Below are 23,876 nucleotides of genomic sequence, written 5' to 3' on the forward strand. Positions count from 1 at the left end.
ATATGAGAGAAGAAACTGAAGTGAGGTGGCAGCAGTGAGAAAGGAAAGGGAAAGGTAGATAGTAGAATGACAGACTAGACCTGGGAGGAGGGAAAAGAAGATGAAAAAACAAACGTGAGCTGCTACTTGGGACAACTAAAGTTACCACTTGCCACTTACTGATATTAAAAACTCCAGAGATTAATCAATTTTGGGAATAGTTCGTGGTTCTATCACATTCAGCTCAAACTTCTTTCACCTCTATTCCTGTATCTACTTAGGTCTTTTGAGTCAGATAAACTGGTTCCAATCACAGCTTCACTGCTTACTATTTGGGCAATCAAAGGCAAATTAAGAATTTACCAAAGCCTCAGTTTTTCAGTCTGTTAAAATTAAACAATACCTATATCAGAGTTATAGTCAGCAATCACTAATTCAATTATCTTATTCTCAGACCATAATTTCCTTTCACTACAACCATCTTCGACCCTAGAAGGACAGCCAAGTCACTGATATTTCCCTCTTCTTACCTATAAATGCCCATCTTATCTACTGATCCACTTACTCACCTTAAATTCCCTAGTTCATAGTTTCCGTAACTCTTTTGCAATAGTCTAGACTCCCCTGCCCTCTGACTTTTTGTTTCACTTGACTGGTAAAATATAAACCCTGGATGAACCTTATTATTGCTTTCCTTCCTGCCTATACCGGGGGAATGAAGCGCTACTGAAGAAAATCACTGGACGGACAGGTATCTCAGCTAGGCCCTTGAGATTGCCTGACAATCTTACTTCACTTCTCTTATTACTTACTTCTTCTCCTCTCTGCTAGGACTATTTCAGACATTTTCCACTCTCCTCTCTAACCTCCCACATCTCCCTATCCTCGCTCCAAGTCTCGGCAGAGGACCCTGCCCCCTGCTTCATGGAGGAAATGGAGGCCATCAGAAGGAAGCATGCTGTTTACTTACTTACCTATGCTTCTCGCTCCCCCAAGCCCTGTAAGATTCCATCAAGTGTTCCTCCTCCCATTAAAGGCAAATCCCTCTATTTGGAATTCTGTTTTCTCCCACCTTTTCAGGAATCTTAAGTCAAATCTCTCATCTTAAAGGAGAGAGGGGAAAAAAGACCCCATTTCCGTTCTCTAGCTACTCTATTAAAAGCCAGACCAACCTGATTTCCATTTGTATCACTTCAGTGAAATAGCTCTTACTCAGTGTGCAGAAAGCTTTCCAATGGGCATTTGGTTTTTCCATTCTCATTTTAACTCTCTCAGCAATATCTGACAACATGGACACCTCTTCACTGTTGGAACTCTCTCTTCCCTGGCTGGCTCTAGTTTTTTACTCTTACCTCACTGGTCCCTTTCAGTGGCCTCCTGCCCCACTACCTTCTAAATGTCGGGAGTTCCTTAAGGCTTAGATCTAAACCCACTTCTCACTGTATACATTCTTCCTAGGCAATTTCATCCACACCCATTCCCTCAATTACTATCTACATACCCATGTTTCTCAAATTTATGTTTAATACAAATAGTTAAGTTCCAGATCCTGGTATCCAACTGCCTACTCAGCATTACCACTCAGATATCAAAACGTACCTCAACTACAAGATGTCCAAAACCTTGATATCTCTCCTGCTCCTCCCCCCCAAACCCTAATCCTTCTCCAGGACTCCTTATCTCAGAAAATGGCATGAGCATTTACTCAGTTCCATAATCCACAGACTTGGGGAACATTCTTGATACCTCCCTCACCCTCAAGTTCTCTTAATTCTGCTTCAACACAGATCTCAAATCTTCCATTTCTCCCATTTCCACCATTTCTTACCAGGGTGGCTACAACCGTCCGTACCAAGGTGTTCTCCACAGTAAAACCGGAGTACTCTTCTGAAATGTGAATCTGATCACCGGCACTCACCCACGTATCTTTTAAACATCTCCCCCTGCCCTGAGAATAAAATCCAAACTCCTGGTCTATGAAGCCTCCCACGGTCTGGTCCCTACCTCTCTCCCTCTCACGTCCAGACCACACCTCATCCGGTTCCCGACAGTGGCATGCTCGGTCTGGTCCCTACCTCTCTCCCTCTCACGTCCAGACCACACCTCATCCGGTTCCCGACAGTGGCATGCTCGTTCCCACCTCAGGACCTTAACCCCCACTCTGCACAAACTCGCCTGCCTATGGAAGTGTACAGAGTACAGTTACTCTTATTAATTCCTGTCCCAATTGGTTTCACCTCAAGCATTCCCTCCTCTCCCTGAAACTTCATTCTTATTCACGTCTCCCTGCTACAGTTCTTGGCTCCCCATACTTTTTCGTCAGTGCTTATAAAATTTACATTACATAATAGTGTAATTACTGGATTAATATTTGTCTCTATCATAAACTGCCATCTTCATAAGGCCAGGGTCCTGTCTGATTTGCCCACCATTGTATTTCTAAAGCCTAGCCCAGTGCCTCACAAAAAGGAGACACTCAATAAATCTGCTGAACAAACACGTTATTGGGTGAATTAAATAGCAAATTTTTTTTAAAAGTTAGAGAACTTAGCAATGACCACAGAAAAAGTGTTCAATAAATGTAATTTCAACATTAGTATCACTAACCTCCACTGATGTGTGAATGAGAAGCCGTTTAACTCACAAAAAATTATTTGCCATTTCTAGAAAGGAGTTAACCCAAATATATATCCAAATAGATGAAGTCCAGGCCTGAGCGGTCATATCCCTAAGATGTTTTTTTTTCATTACAATAAGTCCTCACCTAATGTCGTTGATAGTTTCTGCCAAACAACGTACAAAGAATGAAACCAATTTTACCATAGGCTAATTGATATAAACAAGAGTTAAGTTTCTACAGCATCTCAACAATGTTACAATGAAACGAGGTTAAACATGATGAGGTTATTCAAGGACCTCCTGTACCTCTTAACATCCAAGCTCCTGAAATTCCTATTCCCACAATGGCAGCAGCAATAGCTGTGAGTGGGAGCAGGGACAGCGACAGTGTGTGGTGGTCCAGGTCAGGAACCACGTGTAAAATGTTCTTTAATCAGTCCCCTAGAAGACATTAACTGATGCAAAGCAAAATCCTAGTACTTGGACAGCCATTCTCAAGAATTACTTCTGGAGCTTCCAATACATAATGACGGCCTGAAAGATCGATGTGTATAAAGGAGAAACTATTTTTCACAACAGGATCCTCTTTAGATACAAGTGAGAGAATGAAAACAGAAGAAACTGAGACTTACTGAAGCACCGACCTGGTAAAGGTGGTTTGCGTGCCCCTCTACCCCAATTTCAATGAAGCTGAAAGTTAACGACACTTGCCCCCAGGCTCCCTAGTGCCTGCAGGGGTGGGGTGGGGGTGGGGATTCTGCCCAGAGTAAGCCCCAACAATATTTGCATTTACAAAGGGATCAGATAGACTGCCCACTTTCTAAAAGCCCCAAAATGAAGCCTGCTAATTGATATATCAAACACTTAGAACATATTTTGCTAAATTAGCCTTCTCATTCAGGGGAATGCACCCAGGCATCTATGTCAATTATCAGTCCTTTATATTTAATTATGATTAGATAACCAGGCTCTTGTAGGAAACCAGAACTCTTAACATGAGGACCAAGATGAACAATGTTATAAATCTTGGAAAAAGCAGAGATATGAAATTCTAATTAATATTCTCAGGAGGCTCCCTAAAGATATTGCAGATATAAAATAAAAGCAGGTTTTTATTAAAGATAGCAACTGAAGACCAATACAAAGTTTATAGAGTCACACGTCTTTTAAGAGTTTAAGAAACATTAAAGAGGAGTTCATGGGAATTAAAGCTGTAACGGCCAATAAAAATGAAAAAAATAGCAACACCAGAAAATGAATTAAGGAAGTTATGCAGAACTTAGTCTAGAGAGAAAAAAAGTGGAAACCCTGAGAGAAAAGTTAAGTGACTCAGAAAGGTGGTATCGAAAATGGGGTATGCGTGGAATGCAACCCGTGGGCTGCACAAAATGATCCAGTAGGATTCAAGAAGAAAGTACCAAAGCTTCCAAATACTGTGTGTTTTTTTGCGGGGGGAGGAAGGGGCTGTATCTCATCCTTCACGATTATGTCAGGGTAGACTTATAATATAAATAATTAATACAGAGGTACATTTTGTAATTTTTTTAAAAGTGTGCATATACACATATTATCATATATGGCTACTTCTTTAACAGATGACGGGTACAGATCATATTTTGGAAACCATGGACATACAGGATCAATCTAAGAAGACCAATGTTCATATAACAGGTGTCTAAAATGAGAAAAAACACTAACCAAAAACAGGATAAATAAAAGAAAATAAATAAATAAGAAAAACTTCCTAGAACTGAAGAATCTTTTTAACAGAAAGGCCCACTGAGTGCCAGGCCAGATGAGTGGGGGTGGGCAGTGGAAAGTGGGAAAGGAGGAAGACCTGAGCCTAGACAAAGTCTCGAGAATTTTAAGCCAAGATCCTGAAAGCTTCCATAAAAGGAAAAAGAAGATACCTACAAACACAGAAACATCAGACTGCCCTGAGAGTTTGTATTAGTAACAAAGGATGCTGGGGAAAAAATACAACAATGCCTTCACAATCCTGAAAAGGAATTTTGAACAGACTTCTATATTCAAACTAAAAATCAAACATGAACCAATACAAGGTTTTTCACTCCTGAAATCATCTAATTTGTGTCATCTACCGTCTCTTTTAACCTGTATACCATTCCTTAATATGTAATTCTTTTTTCAACAATTTTACACAAATATTTATTGTACCTAAATAAATACTGGTCTTCCTACATGTCTACCAGCATGTATTTAGACAGGTATGTCAAGAAATGTTTATGTTTCCATGTGCTAACGAATAGGAAATTAAAAGTACTCCTTCATAACACGCAGAGGAGCTACAGCAAAAGATAAATTGCAGAGCTTGGGTCTTTTGGCCTTTTCACATCTCTATTTCTGCAGGTAGCTAAGCTGCTACAACATAAGACATTTTTAAGCCACCACTCTACGGAGTCATAGTAACTTTAGAAACAATTTCGCCCAACAACATCCAACTGAATAAACAAATATCAGTTATTAATGCTTGTGTTTAAACTTTTTAAAAAAGTTTTTGCTACATATCTTAATTGCGCCAACAAAGCATGCTATTTTCTAGACAGTCCTTTATTCAAAGAAAATTAGGTATGTTTCCCCAGTAAATACTGAGTAGAAATAAAAAGGTCATAAATAACTTACTTCAGTACGGAGAACTGTTGGATTTACTCAGAAACTAAGAATTCCATGAGATTAGAAATAACTTATTCAATTATTCTAATTGACAAAAAAACTATTGTATACCATCCAGTTCTGAATTTAGTCTCAAGTTAAGCTTCATGAAAGAAATGGATTCTGTTTTTTATAAACACTATACATTATCTACACCATTTAAAACGTTCTGAAAGAAAACCGAGACAGGTGTTTAGAGGCTGAGTTAATTTAGGAAAACCAAGTTTTTTTTCAACCTTGCTCAATGCAGATTACTTCTTATCAAATGCCTGCAACAATTACTCTGAGCGCATCTGAGAATCCTGGAACACTACTATGTGTAAAGACAGTTACATTTAATCTCATGAAAAGGAATACAGTAACCCAGAGAAATAAAAAGACTTCTGTGATTTCCTACTTAGGATTAAACCAGGCCCGGGCAACAGTAACAGTGCGATTAGAGAGGTAGCAACACGTTTAACGTCACGTATCCAAAAGCAAGTCTCGCTCTCTAAACACTGGAAAAAAAAAAAAAAAAGCTGCCATGAAGAGGGGGATCTCTACTCATCCTCTCCGACGTCGTGCGCGTCCCTGTGATCCCCCATCCCGTCCCCGCAGCAGAAGGGAACCAGGCCGCGTGCCCCACACCCGCCGAGCACAGCGAGGACCCCGCAGGCGCCGCGCGTGCCCGGCGCGGACAGCAGACAGGGGTTAAGGGAGACGCGGCCCGGGGACCCAGGGATACAGCCAGACACCCGGGGAGGAGAGGGCAAAAGCCAGAGGCAACCAGAGAGCGAGACACAGTGAGGTCAGAAGGGTGACAAGGGCAGGACAAAAGGACAATAGAGACAGGCCAAGACTGAAAGGCGCCCAGAATCTTCCTCGCGCTGCAAAGGAACAGGGACGAGAGCCAGTGCTGGAGCTGGCGCCCCAGGTAAGCCCCGTCAGGGCGCCTGTCACTCTGGGTCCTCAGACATACCCCAGAACTCCCCAACTGCCCTCCGTCTGGACTCAGGACTAGCTGCACAGTCTGTCAGTACGGACAGGACAACCCCGTTTTCCCGAGGCCCCAGAAATAACGGGGCCGGGTCGAGCCTGCACTTACCAGGCCACGGCGGCCCGGCGTAGTCGCCACATCCCTCCAGAGAGGAGGTCACGCAGGCGCGGAGACCACGCGGGAGCCCTGGTGTGAGCCCCAGTCCGGCTCCTGCTCCAGGAATGACCCAGGGAGAGGCCCTGGGCAACAAGGACACAGAGAAGCCACCGCGGCCCTTCCAATGGCGCATGGACTTCCGCAAGAGCCCGCGCGGCACCCGTACGCAGTCCGTCGGGCAAACGAGCACCCCGCCCTTTCGGGGAGCGCAGCGCAAACGGTCCGAGGAGGGCGCGCGCATGCGCGCGAGCCTCGCCAACCCGCTGCGCCCGCCTGGTTTCCGGGTTGGGATGCCGAGTCGGAGGTTCGCAGGTGAAAGACCAGAGGAGGTCGGGTGCAGAGCTGGGCAGGGACGGGGACGGGGGAGGGCCGCGGAATCCGAATCCGTGCTTTCTCGCTGGGTGGTAGCAATGGAAGAAAATGTACGTATTGCGGGAGCATGGCGGAGCCTAGACAGTACAAACTAAGGACTGTAATAGAGCAGTAAAAGCCCGCGGAGGCTCCTTTGCCCGCCTCTCTTCGCCCAGCGCCTTTGTCGTGCCCCGCTCTGCCATCCTGTCTCCCGTGGCACCGGCTGTCTGGGAACGGTGGGGGAGTAAGCTGGGAGAATGCTAAGCCGTAGGGTTTGTACTGAGCATCTACAAGCTGCTTGTCTGGGACGAGGGCCCGGAACGGGGCAGGGCATCGGGGGGGGGGGCAGTCTGAGCACCGGGGCCAGCGGGGCCCTGCCTCAGGGGCTCGGGTCAGTTAGGACAGCTGCGGGTTTGGCGTAAGCGTGTGCGGTTTAGAAGGCGGCAGAAAGGACCTTGCTCACTCACCCTTTACCCGGCTGGCATCCGGTTTCTGGTCGCTCCACTTTGTGGAACTGGTCCATGTCCTGTCGGTGGTCTCTGGACCGCTCAGCATTCAGCTCAGAGTGGTAGGTGCTCAGCACTCCCCTTCTCAGCCAATTTCCCTTTCTTGGCTCGCAGGACATGACATTCTCCCTTTTCTCCAGGAGCTGCTGCTCCCCAGTCAGTCTCCTTTGCGGGTTCCGCCTCCTCTCCTAACCCTCTCAGTGTTGGAGGCTCCCAGGTCTCTGAGCTCCTGGGCTCCTTCCTGTCTCTATCTTCCTTCTTTCCCTAAGTAAGCTAAGTCAGTTCGGTGGCTTTAAATACTGTGTCCCCCTTGCTGTCTTATTTTATGTTTTATGAGGAAACGGGGGCCCATCACAGAGACGTGGCCTGTGAAATGTAATGTAGTCAATTAGTGGCATAGCCAGGACCCAAATCAAAGGGTCCTGTTCCCCTGCTTCACTTCAAGCCCCCCCCCCGCCCCCACATACACACAAAGCATAAAACAATTCCTTGTGAGATCAGAATTCTGAGTTAGTATCCACCCATTCACAACAACACCAAGTGTAAACCCAGCCATTGGTAGCAAACTTCCCAAATGCAGGACTCGGGGAATTTATTATATTTATTGTGGTGACTGTTTTAATGGCAGTTTCTGTTTGCCATAATGACAAACTGGAGATCTTTCCAGGATTGTAGAGTTGCACAAAAATTTCTTTATTACTATCACTTCCTAGTTGTTTTAGAAAATAAAAAGAGAGAGAGAGAGAAACAAGTAATAGCAAACCATTTCATATATGGGTTATCTTTACATTTTACAAAGCCCTTGTTTTGCAATTGTACTTCTAGGAATATATCCTACCTAATCACTCCCATGTATCGATGTGCAGAGATGTGGGCATGATGATGTTTGTTTCTGCACTGCATGAAATAGCAAAAGATTGATATCAACATGGTTAAAAGATGAACTGAGGCAAATTAAAAATTTCAAGAGTTTATTTGATAAAAAGTTGATTTGACAGACATTGCCAAATTGAAAGTGTTTAGGAGTGCTCCACTGACGAGCTGTGGGAAGATTTATAGGGATGATAGGGAAGCAAAGCGAGATTATATGATCAGCTACAGCTTAAGTGGTTGACTTATTTGGGAAAGCCAGTTGGCTGTTGGTGATTGATTGGCTCAGGTTTTGATTTGCTAACCTTAAGGCATTTACAGACTTAGGTTATGATTTGCTCGGTAGGCTGACAAGGCATTAGAACCATCTCAGTCTAATGGCCTCTTTGTTTAATTTAACAACATGAATGTCCATAGATAGGAGCTAGTTAAATAAGTTATATTTATACCAGCCAAGTAGTCTATGAGTTAGATCTCTTTGTCCTGATAAGGAATGATGTCTAATATATAGTATGTGAAAAAAGGGCAGAATATTGTGTAATCAAACTGCCACCATTGGTTCAAATTCAGCCTGCAGACTGGTTTCATTTCGCTTGTGTTGGCCCGTCCAATATTTTAAAAATAATTGGATTTGTTGCCAACATTTAAAAACCAAGAAATTTCACATCAAAAAATTTCTGGTTTCTCTTGAAATATCAGAAGGTCTGACAACATCAAGCCTTCACTATTACATGCAAAAACAGCTGAAACAAGGAGCCAAGTAGTGATTCTATCCTTCAGGCATGCATGTCTTCTCCAGCAGTTCACATTCCTTCAAGATTTCCTGACATTGAAGAGTATATCAGTTTTCATGTATCGTGAGGCTTATGCTTTTATTTTCTTTAGTAAAGTCAAGAGGAAAGAGAATCACTACTTATTTTATATCAAAAGTGAGAAAATGAAAGACTGAACAACAAAAAGGGCATATTTTTTGCAGAAATAAAGAACATAACTATGCAAGTAAATTACATGGTGTTGAAAGAATACAATTTAAGCTGGTATTATACAACAAACACATGTGCATTATTCATACCTGACCCAGGAAAGTATTTTGAGTTGATGTGCCCTAGTGAAGTACAGTGTAATTCTGTGATTTAGCATAAGAAGTATGTATTTGGTCTTAGTCCCTTCTCCTGGCTCACAGCTCCTAATACCCTGGATATTTCATAAATGACTAGAGCAGTAGGTGCATCTTTTGTTATGACACTTGTTTTTTTGTCCTCCTGACATGTCTCCAAATTGATAAATGTGAAAGAAGTGTCTTGTTATTCATAACAAGAACCTCTTAACCACATCTGAATTGATGTTAATGAGGCAACTTTTGGAAAACTAGATAAGAGACCATGCATTGATCTATGGGGCTAGTTGCCACGGCATCCAATCACCTGATTAGAGAATTCGATCTTTCAGCCTCACCCCCACCTCTGAGGAGGTTGAATCCATCATCAGTGGCCAATTATTTAATCAATTATGGCTGTGTAATGAATCCTCCATAAACACCCAAAAGGACTCAGTTCACGGAGCTCTCAGGATGGTGAACAAGAATGCATCCATGTGTGAGAGGATTGTGTACCTGAACTCTAAAGGAGTAGAAGAAGCTCCTATGCTTGGGATCCTTTTGGACCTTGCCCTATGTAGCTCTTCATCTGGCTGTTCATTCATATCATTTCATATCCTTTGGAATAAACTGATCTAGTAAGTACACCGTTTTCCTGAGTTCTGTGAGCCACTCTAGTAAACTAATCAAACCCAAAGAATTATAGCCAGTCGGTCAGAAATACAGATAACAACCTGGACTTGTGATTGGAGACTGAAGTGAGGGGGGGTCAGTCTTGTGGGACTGAGCCCCTAACCTGTATGATCTGCATCTAGCTCCACGTTGGTGGAATTATGGGACAACCGGCCGGTATCTGGAGAATATGAGAATTGCTTGGTGTGAGAGGATCTGTCCCCCCACCCCACTCCTCACACATTTGGTGAGTAGAAGTGTCAGAGGGGAGTAGTCAGAGAGTATTGAGAGTGGAAACACAGGAGGGTCTGAGGAAGGACTTGAGGATGGTGGAACATAAGAGGAGACTTAATTTTATTGTAAACCTTTTATACTCTGAACTTGTTAACATGTGTTTTATTTATGTAAAGAAGTAGATATTAAAAATAGTTTCCTGGCCCAGAAGTCATGAAATACTTTTACTATTTTAAACAATATTCTTCGGTTTGGCTGGGAACTGAGAAATGCACCAATTAAAACTCTCAAAACACTACCTTTACTTGCAAAGAGACACTTTTCAGAGTTTTCAGTAAAGCAACTATCTTCAGAAAGGGCAATAATGGGAGGTGTTAGTAGAAACTGAAATATTTTCATTTGTTTTTTAAGTTTTATATTTAAATTTTTACAATAGGGGTTTTTGCAAAGTTCCTGGGGGGGGGGAGGGTGCCCATTTTCCTTGACACTGTATTCTTTCTCTGTGGTTTCCTGGAGAGGGAAACTAGCTAAGTCACACATATTTGCACCATCATTATTATCAAATTCTCCCCACCCTTTGGAAAAGCAAGTCATAATTCTCATCAACAAACATTTATAAGTCATTTCCTATGAATTCTGCTCTGGAGATATAACAAAAACACTAAAACCCGGTTCCTGCTCTCAAGTATCCAGGGTCTGGTTAGGGAGGCGGGCACATATATCAAAAGATAATGTGAGATAGTATATGTTGAAGACCAAGCAAGGGATAACAGTTCTGTTACATGGAAGAACTATAGCATAATCAGATGGGCTTAAGAAAGATAATTCTGGAAAAACAGAAAAGGATGAATTTGTAAAGAGAGAGACTGGGGGCGTCAAGAAGACTAGATAAGAGAAAGTCAAGCGTGATGGGTCTGAACTAAAGTATAGCAGTGGGATAGAGATGAGAATTTGAAAGGATATTTCTGAATATTTAAAGCAATGGAAAATTAAATGCAGAATTAGGTAGAAGAATCAAACATGACTGGGGTTTCAAGCCATAGTAAATTGACTGTCAGAGATAAAGAAAAGCTAATTTGAATGTTGTGTTGGATTGATGATGAATGTTGAGGTATTAATGAGTTATCCATGTGGAAAAATCTACAAGGCATTTAGAAATCAAGTCCTGGAATTCCACAGGGAGGTGAGGCTTATCATACAGATCTGAGAGTTATCCTTATAAAAGTGAAACTGATTCACATTAACCTTTGTGAAACTGTGCAGGAATTTGAAATTGTTTGTAAATGAGTATTAAATCCACATTATTTTATAATGTTTACATTTTAAGACTAAAAGTATTATACGCAGTACAATAATGCAAGAAAAATAAATATAAGGCATCATTTTCAGATGACATGATCATTTACATTGAAAAACCCTATGAAATCAATAAAAAAAAATAACCTCTAGAAATAATTAGTGAGTTATGGAGTGTCTCAGAATAGATTAAACACTAATAGGTTTTTAAAAATTGCGTCTATATACTTGCAAAAACATCTGTAGATATCAGGTCCTAATCCTTGGAATTTGTAAATGCTATCTTATTTGGAAAAAGGATCTTCACAGATATTATTAAGTTAAGGATTTTAAGATGGGGAAATTATTCTAGATTCTCTGGGTGGGCCCTACATGTGACATGTATCTTGATAAGAGCGAGATTTCACATGCGCTCACAGAGAAGAAGGCCATGTGAAGATGGAGGCAGAGATTGGAGTGATGCAGCCACATACCAAGGAATTCCAGTGACCACAAGAAGATGAAATAGTCAAGGAACAAGTTCTCCCCTAGAGCTTCCCCTGGTTGTGCAGTCCTACTGACACTTTAATTTCATCCTAGTGATACAGATTATGGACTTCTGACCTCCAGAACTGTAAGACAATACATTTCTGTTGTTTTAATCCATCCAATTTTGGATCATTTGTTATAGCAGCCACAAAAAATTAAATGAAAAAAATTCCATTCATATCAGCATTATATATATACACATGCATACATATATATAAAATTAGCAATACATTTTTAAATACAGATGTCCAAAGTCTACGCACAGAAAACTGTAAAACATTGCTGAGAGAAATTAAAGATTTAAGTAAATAGAGAGTTATACGTTCAAGGACTAGAAGACTCAATATTAAAATACCACTTTTCCCCAAGTTAGTCTTATATAATCAACCCATTCCCAACATAATGCCAGCAGGCATTTTATTGTAGAAGTTAACAAAATGTTCTCAAATTTATAAAGAAATGCAAAGAGCCCAGAATGTCCACAACAAAAAAAAAAAGCTGGAGCATTTATAACTACCTGTCCTCAAGATTTAATATGGAACTATTATAATCATGACAGTATAGTATTGGTATAAGGACAAATAGATAACGGACCAGAATACAATGTTCAGAAATAGATCTCCATTTGTGCATTCAATAGATTTTTAACAAAAGTGCCAAAGCGATTCAATGAAGGAAGAAGCCTTTTTAATGACTGGGACTAGAGCAATTGGATATCAATATGGAAAAGATGTCACACACATAATATACATAAAATGTAGTACAAGTTTATATCACATAAAAAATTAGTATCTACATGAAAAGTGTATAAGCTGGGACATAGTCCAAAATGTAAATGTAAGAATTATACAACTTCTGGAAGAATTTTAGAAGAATAACTTTGCAACCTGGGAGTAGGCAGAGATTTCTTATGTCACAGAAAGTAATACCCTAAAAAATTTTAAAAACTGATTAATTGGGTTTAATCAAACAATAATATTTCAGCCCATCAAATAACACCACTTGGGAAATGAATAGGCAAACCTCAAATTGGGAGAAAATGGTTTTTAAAATATATATCTCACAAAGAACTCATATCCAGAATATATAGGAAACTCTCACATCTCAGTGATGATATAAAAAACCTGCTATGGTTTGAATGTTTGTGTTTTCTCAAAATGCATATATTGAAATCCTAAAGCCCTTTGGTATTAAGGGGTGCGACCTTTGGGAGGTGTTTAAGTCATGTAGGTAGAACCGTCATGAATGGGATTTGTCCTCTTATAAAAGAGACCCCAGAGATCTCCCCAGCCCCTTCCATCACGTAAGGTTGGTTCCAGGGAAAAGATGTTCAGTATGAACCAGAACGCAGGCTCTCACTAACCAGAAGGAGGCTATGCTGGCACCTTTAACTTGGACTTCCCAGTCTTCAGAACTGTAAAAAATAAATTTGTTCTTTATAAGCTATGGTATTTTGTTATAGCAGCCCCAAAGGACTAACACTACCCAATTAAAAACGAGTAAAAAGTTCAAACAAACACTGCACAAAGGAAGATATATATAAACAGCCAAAGAATACATAAAGGGCTCAATGTTATTAGTCATTAGGGAAATGCGGATTAAAACCACAGTGAGATAGGACTATTTCTCCACTAAAACTGTTAAAATTAAAAAGACTGATAGGGAGGGTCTGCATGGCTTTCCAGGCTGACGTAGCCTATGGGTTCTGTTGTGACAGCTTCTGGAAGCACAAAAAACAGTGCAATCCAGCAGTGAAACTTGTCCTCTTGAGAAAAAAATATCAGCTGGTACTGCAAAATCTATAAAGCCTGTGGAAAACAGATAATAAGGATGACTCTATTGTTGATTTTCTCAGCAGTGATGAGGAAGAGAACAGTTTCTTTGCAGAATTTAAAGAATTTAGGGGAGCCTGGAGCATTAAGAAGCTTACTGCTCAATCCACATCTTAGCCAGTTGATGGTCGGCCTCGATGGGGGAGGGGAGGCAAGACAAGGCCAAGCTGAGAGCCTGATGCAGGAGCCCTTGTTTGTGGAGTTTGCTGACTGCTGTTTAAGGATCGTGCAACCATCGCAGAGTGAGCATTTGTAAGATGGATTATGGTGCTGCTTACTCAAGCATATGTTCGACTCTCAGAACCTGCCTGTTCCTTCTCCCAGGAGACCAGCTAGTGTGGAGCCCTAAGCAAGGGCAGTGATTTCCAGGACACAGACCAGCTGATGAAAGGTAAGTCATGTAAGTCCTCATTTCCATGGCTATGAGGCTCGAGTGACTCAGGCAGATGGCATATGCTCTATGGAAAGAAAACTTGATATTCAAATGGTTGTTTTTAAGTTATTTATTTTTGGTACAATTAAGAGAAATAGAATTTATCAAGTTTCACAGCCCCTTGAGTTAAAACTTGTACCGTGTTGCTAAATGAAATCAAGATACGGTGGTTCTGTGGTGGTAATGATAATAATAATAATAATAATAATAATAATATAAAAAGACTGACAATACCAAGTTTGGTGAGGATGCAGAGCAACCAGAACTCTCAGACATTGCTGGGGTAGGTGTGGGGCAAATGTAAAATGGTACAACCACTGAAAAACATTTGGCATTTCTTACAAAGTTACACATACACTTTGGTCCAGCAACTCCACTCATAGGGATTTATCTAAGAAAAATAAAAACATGTGTTTAAAAAGACTTGTACAAAAAGGTTCATACCAGCTTTATTCAAAATAGCCCCAAACTGGAACCAAACCAAATGTTCATGAACTAGAAAACGGATAAGCAAATGGATAAGGTAATACAGCAACAAACAGGAATGAGCTACTGATACATGTAGCACCATGAATTGAGTCCATAACAGACATGCTGAACGCAAAAGAGAGTAGTCTGTCTGATTCCATTTATGTGATATTCTAGAGCAGGGTAAATGGGTGTTGGCAGTGGGAAAGGAACACGGGGGAACGTTCTAGGAAGATGAAAATGTGTGATAGGAGTCTGAGTTATACGGATGTATCCATTTGTCAAAATGTACAGCTAAGATTTGTGCATTTCAAATGTCAGATAAATATAGAATTACACAAATCTATAAAAAATGAGTGGGAGGGTTGAAGTAGGCGGAGATTAGATGAAACAAGAATGACAAAATGCTGATAATTATGGAAACTGGGTGGTAGGTATATGAGGGTTCATTATATTTTGTTTCCTTTATAAAGTGTTTGAAAGTTTTCATTATGCAAATTTTAAAATGCATCATATTTATTGTAAAAATAATATAGGAAGGAAAATAAAATACGTCTGATAGAAAGCCAGTCTCATTAGTGCAAGAGTGAGAAGCAGAAGATGAGTATGAAAGGCCAATAACCTGTGTGCTGTGTGGAATGTATTCCAGCTGTGTTAGTTTCCTATTGCTGCTATAATAAATTACCCCGAACATAATGGCTTCAAACAAAACAAATTTATTACCTTACAGGTCTAGAGGTCAGAAGTAAGAAATAGCTCTCACTGAGCTAAAAACCAGTGTCTACAATGCTGGTACCTTTCTGGGGGCTCTCGGAAAGAATCCATTTTTTTGCCTTTTCTAGCTTTTAGAGGTTTTCCACATTTCTCGATTTGTGGCTCATTTTTGTCTTCAAAGCCAGCAATGGCTGGTTCACTTTTTCTAACATTGAATTACTCTGACTCTAACTCTTCGGCCTACATTTCCCCCATTTAAGATTACGTTGAACCCACCTAGACGATCTAGGATACTCTTATTTCAACCTTAATTCAATCTACATCCTTAATTCTCCTTTGTCATATGCATAGGTTCCAGAGATTAGGGCACAGACTTCTTTGTAGGGGCCTTATTGTGCCTATTGAACAGCTCCATTTAAATTTAGTTGACTGATCTCTCTGTGATACTAATGGAGTGTGTGTGTGTGTGTGTGTGTGTGTGTGTGTGTGTGTGTCTCGCGTCATGTGACGAGAGTTGTGGGGAGTGAGGAGGGCAGCTCAGGGTTAAGAAAAGACAGTAGTCATAAATAGAGTTTAAGCAGACCAAGGGACCCCCAGGCTCAGGGACTGGATGCCCCGAATCGGGCCTAGCATCAGCTTTTATTAGGTAGGTAGGGAAGTAAAGGAGATAAAGCTGGTCAATCTCAAGATCTGTGAATTCCATACACCATAATAGGAAACTGATTCAAGCCAATCATCCTTGTTTGCAGGCAGCTGCACCACAAGTCTCAAGATCCCCAAGGGACGAAACCTATATGCATATGAATAGATGGAGAGCGCATCATTGAATCACTTCCCTTGCAGGTTTTGGGAAGGAATGCAGCCACAGAGGCAGAGGCTTTCTTTAGCTTGAGGAAGGTGGGGGCTGTGCCCACCTCTATGAACCCCGTGGGTTCTCCTGTTGGTCCCCACTCGGCTTCGCCTGTCTTAGGTTGCTTTCCACATGGAAAGCCGTACCCATCATTGGCTAACCAGCCATCTTTCTGGGACCAAACAGGGAGGCGTAAGGTGCAAACAAAGGTTTAGCAAACTCCCTGAAAGGATCCATCTCACAGACTCTCCTTTCTTTGGGGGCAGGTACAAGGAGACAAACGGTTAGGCTGCTGCATGGTGACAGGTGTGGAGTATCGAGTTTATCCATCCCAGCTACACCTGGGAATAGCTGTTTTAAAATTGTACTTAACAATTTTTATTCTTCATATTGATTATTTTCTCATTTTCAATGACTTTCATAAATTTGTGTTTTATCCCCCCTGCAATCTAAGAAGAAATCTCAAATTTGGATTCCATATCACAAATTTAATTTCCTGCAGTGGCACTTTTGCCTTTTCCTGCCTTCTAAGTAGTTCAAAATTTTTACTCTTGCACTGTAAATCTTGAAATAGTACCTTTACTTATCTTTTTGTGCCTGTATCTTAGAACTCAAGCTCTTTTCACTATATTAAAGATGCAAAATTAATGCCTAACACGTTTTCTTGTCCCTATAGTAATTAAACTCATAGGTAACAAATTCATGGATATGACTTTCTTCTGGATCTTTCTATGATAATAACTATTGTGATGATTATTACCAGTGGACACTCATTTAGTGTGCAGGGCACTATCCTACCGCTTTACATATAATATCTCCTTCCTTTCCTTTCTACAGTATTTTTTCACAGGCTTCATTTTTATTATTGCCCCCTGTACTTCTAGGACAGACAGTTTACTTTTCGTAGCAAAGTAAGTATTGACCAACAACTATAAACTTTTATTCTGCTCCCTAGATCTTGCCCTTAGTGGTTATTCCTATATTATTGTTATAATCCTAATCTAGCTCATGAATGCTACCAGGAGAGTGAGATCCACCATCTCCCAGTCTGGAGACCCACCTAGGCAGCCATGGTGATTGCATGTAAAGAAGGCAAAATGAATCTGCCTACAGTGGCGATTCATTCACAGGTCGTACCAGTAGTCAAGGCAATAGGAATGCACAGCGTCCAAGAAGTTCTTAACAAATAGGATTGGATTCATGTATTTACAGAAAACAAACACACATTAAAACCCCTTCTTCCTTTGTTTCTTTTACCCAGTTTGCCACTTTATTTTTTCCCTGGGCATGGATGAGACGGAGACACGTAGGAAGGATGGTGGGAAGAAACAGTGTACGGATGTGTGTGGTAAATTTGGAGTACATTGACTGTTTTCAGTTTTCATTTCTGTTTCATTCCATTCCCATGACATTATAATATGTGACATTACTATATGTGAGCATTTAGACCAGTGCCTGAAACATAGTAAGCACTTAATAATTGTATTAGTTGAAATAGGATGGGACGTGCTGCTCTAGAAATGACTTGAGAGTGACCACTATGAGAATGGTCAAGAAGGTCAAAGGTCCCTCCTGCCCATGTTCCATTGGTAAGAGCCTAGTCATATGGCCAACTTTATCACAAGTAAAGTGAGAACTACAGAGGAAAACGTGGAGAGTAGTTTAGACTGCCTAGCCCCCCCAGCCCTTCCAGAGATTCTATGAGCTGCCCACTATTACTTAATACACTCCTCTATTGCTCAATTTCTTCAGAGTTAGTTTCTATAACTTGCAATTAGAACCTTAATTGATTCATTTTTTTTATTTGATGTGCAACCTAGATGTTGATTAGAGCCATCTTGCCCTGGTGATTAAGATAAGGTTGATTCAAACTATATTCCATGGACTGTAGAAAATCCAATGTCTTTTCCAAGATGACTACAAATTCTGCTGGAGTTAGATCCCAAGGACACATCTGACTCAGATCTTTGCTTCCCTTAAATCAGAATTTCTCAACGTTGGCTTTATTGGCATTTTAGGCCAGATAATTTTTTATTGTGGGTGGCTGTTTTGTACATTGGAGGAATTTTGGCAACACTCTGGCCTCTGCCCACTCCATGACAGTAGCTGCCCTGTCCTATTCATGACAAGCAAAAGTGTCTCCAGACATTGCTACATGTTCATGGGTGAGGGACATGTCACTCCCAATTAGGAACTGCTATTCTAAAATAATTGAGGGTAGGAATTGGCACCTCTTGCCCCTGTTCTCAACCAAGTCACCATAGGTGTGGCACTCACATATTTTTCTTCCTTTCCACTAAAATTTTTAAAATATGCCACAAAAGATATCTATACCAGTAGCAAATTTGACGGAAGTTCTGGAGAAATGGAGAGATTTTCATCACGGATATGTAACCAAATCAGATTTCCTAGGTACCCATGTCCTTCCAAAGCCTCTCAGTCATTTCTGCTTCTTGGGCTCTAGCACCTGGTTGCTTGACCCTCCTCCATTTCTCTTTCTTTATTTCTGCTTACTTCTCTGTTCTCTGCTCTTCCCTACCTCCAAATTCCGTTCTATTTCAATTCAAATTGGTTTCCTTATACCTTTATATTTCTCTGGCAACTCATCTCCGTAGGGATCCCCTTTTACTCTTTATTGGTGTATCAAAGTATTTTCCTAAACAAAAAGCTTGCTCCTCCATAGCAATTTTGGAACCTATTATGAAGATAATTAAAATTTATTCTTGTTGCAATTCTCACTACAACTCCTCCCACAGAGCTGCAGTAGTATTAACCCCCTTTTAAAGGGAGGGAGCTGTTCTAATTATCTATTGCACCATTAACAGCTACCCCACACTGAGTGGCTTACTACAATAACCACTTCATCATCTCTCTCTTCAAATGGCATATCCACGTTAGACTAGTTCACTTTTTATGGGGTGGCTCAGGACTCTGAAAGAAAGGTTCCATGTGACAAGAAGTGGAAGCTGCCAGTCCTGAGCACCAAGAAATGAGACAACTACCAGCACTTGAGTTTTCTAAATAGATTAGAAATTTCCAGAAGAAACATTACTTAGAGAAAAAGGATTTCTGAGTCTCAAAGTCTGACTTTTGTGTACAAAAGCTAAATTTTATTTTATAAATAATAGACTTTGGAAAAATGAATGATGTAAGAGCCAATTGTCCTACCTTGGACTTAACAACAATTGCACAGCTGAGGGAGGAGAGATTTGATGTGATTGGGTTTGGTGCTGGTGTGGGTCTCAGAGATACTTACATACCTAGTGAAATGATAGAAGTCCCAGAGCGATGAGGCCCTCAAGCAGAGGTCCTGATTCCTGGGGAAATCTGAGGGGGCAGTGATATGAACAGAGAAGTCCCTTGTGTTAACACATCACGGTGGTAGTGGAGAAGAAATGGGCAAGGCAGGGCAAGTCTAGCTGCAGACCGCAGCCCATGATGCCTGTGGCCCGGGAGGCTTGAGAATGTGCCCTACAGTTTCACGGACTCCAAAGGTGGTGGAGAAGGACTGAGAGAAGGCTGCTATAAAACCTGTGGTGGAGGCAAGCAGAGGAAATGCAAATGACCAGAGATGCCAATGCAAGTGATGACTTAAGCTATGCCAATGAAGGACAAAGGATGGGGAAAGACAAGTCTTTCCTTACTCTATGACACCCAAATCCAGTGAACATGAAACAGGGCCCAGTTGGCATCCCCATAGTAGAGGCCTCTCCACGTCTCTGGCCTCATCTTTCCTTGACCTACCTATAGCTTAACAGTAGATCAACCCCCTGTAGCTTGAGCTCAGAATGTCCCCTGTCACACCCAGTTCCCTATTTTAGAAAATAACCTGAAATTTATGGTTAATACTCTTAAGCTTATGGATCTCAATCTCAATAGTCTACCAAGCTACTCCCATCATTGTTCCTGGGTTCCTGACTCCATCAGAGAGTTACGTGGCCAGAGGGAAGGCTTCATGCAGGCCCCCGAAACTATCATGTAGCCTCCGGAGGAACTCCCAGATTTTCCCTTGAAAACCCCAAGCTGGTCTGAGAATGTTAAGGCAGTTTTTCTGACCTTCTCAGGCCACCAGTGCTCTGATAATAAACCCTTATTCTATGACCCAACTCCTGTGTCAATCTATTGGCTGAGAGGCTCAGGCAGCACAAGCCCCCGGAATCATTTGGCCTCTGGCTTAGATGCCAATCTAATGGAAGAGAGAAGGGAGAAATCCTTCCTCCACTATTTAAACAGAAAGTACTTGGGAATATCTGGAGGTGACTGAGCTACCTCATAGTTGACTAGATTTGTTTCCTGTCATTAGGCAAAATGATAGATTAAAACAAAAATCAAGTTGAGATACAAAAAAAATTACATTTTCTGCACATGGTGACTTAAGAAATATGTATCATTGTCTATGTGTGTATGTGTACACAGTTGACCCTTGAACAACACAAGGGTTAATGGAGCCAATCTTGAGCACATTCAAAAATCTATGTATAAGTTTGGCTCCACCAAAACTTTACTACTAGCCTGCTGTTGACTGGGAGCCTTACCAAAAACGTACACAGTCAATTAACACATATTTTATATGTTATATGTATTATGTGCTGTATTCTGACAATAAAATAAGCTAGAGAAAAAAATGTTACTAAGAAAATCATAAGGAAGAGAAAATACATTTATAATACTATATTGCATTTATTGATACTGTAAATTTATGATGTCTGTTTTAGGCTATGTGGTTTGTCTACGAGTTTTTCAAATTGTTGATTGAAAAAAAAATCTGTGTATAAATGGACCTGCACAGTTCAAACCCATGTTGTTCACAATCAACTGTATATGGTTATCTATGTTATTTCCCAAAGTATTGATCACACTGCTTATAGAGTTTCACTAAACATTATATTAGGAACAGTTCAATCATGCCATTAAATATTCTCAGGCAAGCCTATATTGACTGCATAATAGCCCATTATATAGATATAGATTTCCTTCTCCTTCCTCCCTCCCTCCCTTTCTTCCTTCCTTCCTTCCTTCCTCCGTACCTTCCATTTTTCCTCCTTTCCTTCCTTTCCTACTTCCTTCTATAATTCCCTGATTATTAATCACTTACTTTGTTTCTAATTTTTCAGTTACCTGTAACATTTTTTTTAAAATGTTGCTTTAACTCTGGTTAATATATATTTCAGTTTAGTTTTCTGTTGTTTTTTTTTTGTTGTTGTTGTTTTTTAAAGAGGTCGCAGCTCATGGTGGCCCATGTGGGGATTGAAACCCGCAACCTTGGTGTTAATAGCACCGCCCTCCAACCAACTGAGCTAACGGGCCACCCCAAACATTTTTTTTTTTTACATTTTAAATCTTTTTCTGTAACTTGCATTATTTTATGGGAAACAATTTCCAAAGATGAAATTACTGGGTGAAGGTGTATAAATATTTTTAAGGCTTCTCATTTATGTTGTCAAACAGCCCTCTTGTATCACCATGCTGTTTACGCTCCCACAAGCCAATTCCCTCACGTGGATGTGCCTTTCTTGAGAGACCACTCAGAAGGGTAAAGTTCTGTGTATATCAACAAAGTGGGGTATGATCCCAGCAGATCAGAGGCTTCAAGTGTATCTTGGCTCTTGTCCAGACTTTGAAACATCCGAAGTGACTGGAGCATGAAGGGTATCCTTTGCTACTAAATGTATATTAAATACTAGACCACTAGGGGGCAGAGTTATCTCACTAAACCAAGGTTGGTTGGTTCGTTTGTTGGTTGGTTGGTTTTTGTAAAGCCCAGGCCAGTTTATACCATCAATCTAGATCTAAATCCTGACGTTGCCATCAAGCTGGCTTCAATTATTTTAACAACGTGATAAACAAAGGCGGGGATTCTATAAATATAAAGTAGGCAGTTCCCAATTATTGTTAACAAACACATTGTATTCACACTGCTCTGGAAAGAATGAACCTTTTTTTAATTCTAAAATAGTTTTAGATTTACAGAAAAATGGTGAAAATAGTAGAGTTCCCATATGCCCCAAACCAAGTTTCCTCTATTGCTGACATCTTGCATTAGTATAGTACATTAATCGCAACTAATGAACTAATATTGATAAATTGCTATTGACTAACGTCTATAATTTATTCAGACAATCTTAATTTTCATGGAGTGCTCTTTATGTGTTCAAGAATACCACATTATATTTAGTTGTCATGTCTTCTTAGGCTCCTATTGCCTGTGACAGTTGCTCAAAGTTCCCTTGTTGTTGTTTTTTACGACCTTGAGTGTTTTGAGGAGTACTGGTCAGGTATTTTGCAGAATGTCCCTCTATTGGGATTTGTCTGATGTTTTTCTCATTGTTAGACGGGAGTTATGAGTTTTGCGGAGGAACACCACAGAGGTAAAGTGCCCTTCTCATCTCATCATGTTAAGGGTACATATTGTCAACATTACTTATCACTGATCACCTGGCTGAAGATAGTTTTTGTTTCTCCATTTCAAAATTACTCTTTTTTCCCACTTCCCATACTGTACTCTTTGGAAAGAAGTCTATAAATAGCTCACACTTAAAGGGTGGGGAGCCATGTAAACCTCCTTGAGGGAACAGTAGCTACATCAATTATTTAGATTCTTTTGCATAGGATACTTGTCTCTTCTTTCCCATTTATTTATTTACCCTATCCTTTATTTACATCAGTGTGGACTCATGGATAGTTACTTTATCCTTTGGGTTATAATCCAGATCCAATTGTAAAATTTTGTTACTCTAATTGTTTTAGCTTTCGTCATTGGAGGCTCTTTCATTTAGTGTGGTGCCCTTTTGATTTACCCTCCCCTCTCCCCCATAGTTGTTCTTCTTGTTTTGATTTTTTTGATCACTTTCTTATTCTCTGGCACAAAAAGAGGCTGCCCAGGTCCTGGAATCAGCCATTCCCCCCCTCCCCCCCGCCCCCAAAGAAGCCCCTGTTTCTTCTATTGGAGAATGGTAGGCTTAGGCTTATGTTCACTTATGTATACATTTTGTACACCTTTTATTCTTCCAACTGTCCCTTAAAATTATTAGTCCTATTTTATAGTTGGGCAATCTTCGCAGCCTTGCACAAGTTCCCCCAGATACTTGGAGAGCCCGGCGTCAGACTGCAGATTTTATTTGGTTAATGAAAGCACCAATGAATTACCTTTTAATAATATCCTCATTCATGTTGCTTACAAAAGGTACAAATTACGACTAACCCTCTTCAAAAGGTATTTGTAATCACATTTCTTTGTGCATGCCAAAAGCATTCTACTTAATATGGTGTGGAATTAAATTTTCTTTTGTGAAAAACATGTAGAGATAAAACAAAGGTATAATAACATTATTTCATGTGGTCTTTCAGTAAAGTATTGGTGGTGAAAGGCTTAAGGATGTCTAGCAATAAAATAGTCAACTGACTGTGGTAAGAATAACTTATTTATTCTATCCTGTATTTATATCAGTGTAGACTCTTGGGTAGTTATTTTATACTTTGGGTTATTCGTACATTCATTCAATACACATTATTTAGCACAGAGACTACATGTATAAATCAAGTCATATTGGCTACCCTCAGACTGATGTAGGGATTCAAACATGCAAATAAATATGATAGAAGGTGGTTAGTTATTATGAGAGT

At 40.5% G+C, this 23,876-nt stretch overlaps 1 protein-coding gene across 4 annotated transcripts in view; it reads right to left on the reverse strand.

Moving 5' to 3' along the window:
- The window catches only part of OPA1 (OPA1 mitochondrial dynamin like GTPase), an 82,304-nt gene extending 75,731 nt beyond the window's left edge, over nucleotides 1-6,573 (reverse strand). For 2 of the 4 annotated variants that reach the window (XM_081072652.1, XM_081072653.1), the window contains exon 1: nucleotides 6,356-6,570. In XM_081072652.1, the coding sequence (XP_080928778.1) occupies nucleotides 6,356-6,387 (32 nt within the window). In that variant the 5' untranslated portion in view covers nucleotides 6,388-6,570. Of the gene's footprint in view, nucleotides 1-6,355 lie in introns of all 4 variants that reach the window. The other 2 variants (XM_081072655.1, XM_081072654.1) reach the window with 2 other exon arrangements.
- Nucleotides 6,574-23,876: the final 17,303 nt, after the last annotated feature.

Source organism: Rhinolophus hipposideros (assembly GCF_964194185.1).
Source record: "Rhinolophus hipposideros genome assembly, chromosome: 2".
Taxonomy (NCBI): domain Eukaryota; kingdom Metazoa; phylum Chordata; class Mammalia; order Chiroptera; family Rhinolophidae; genus Rhinolophus; species Rhinolophus hipposideros.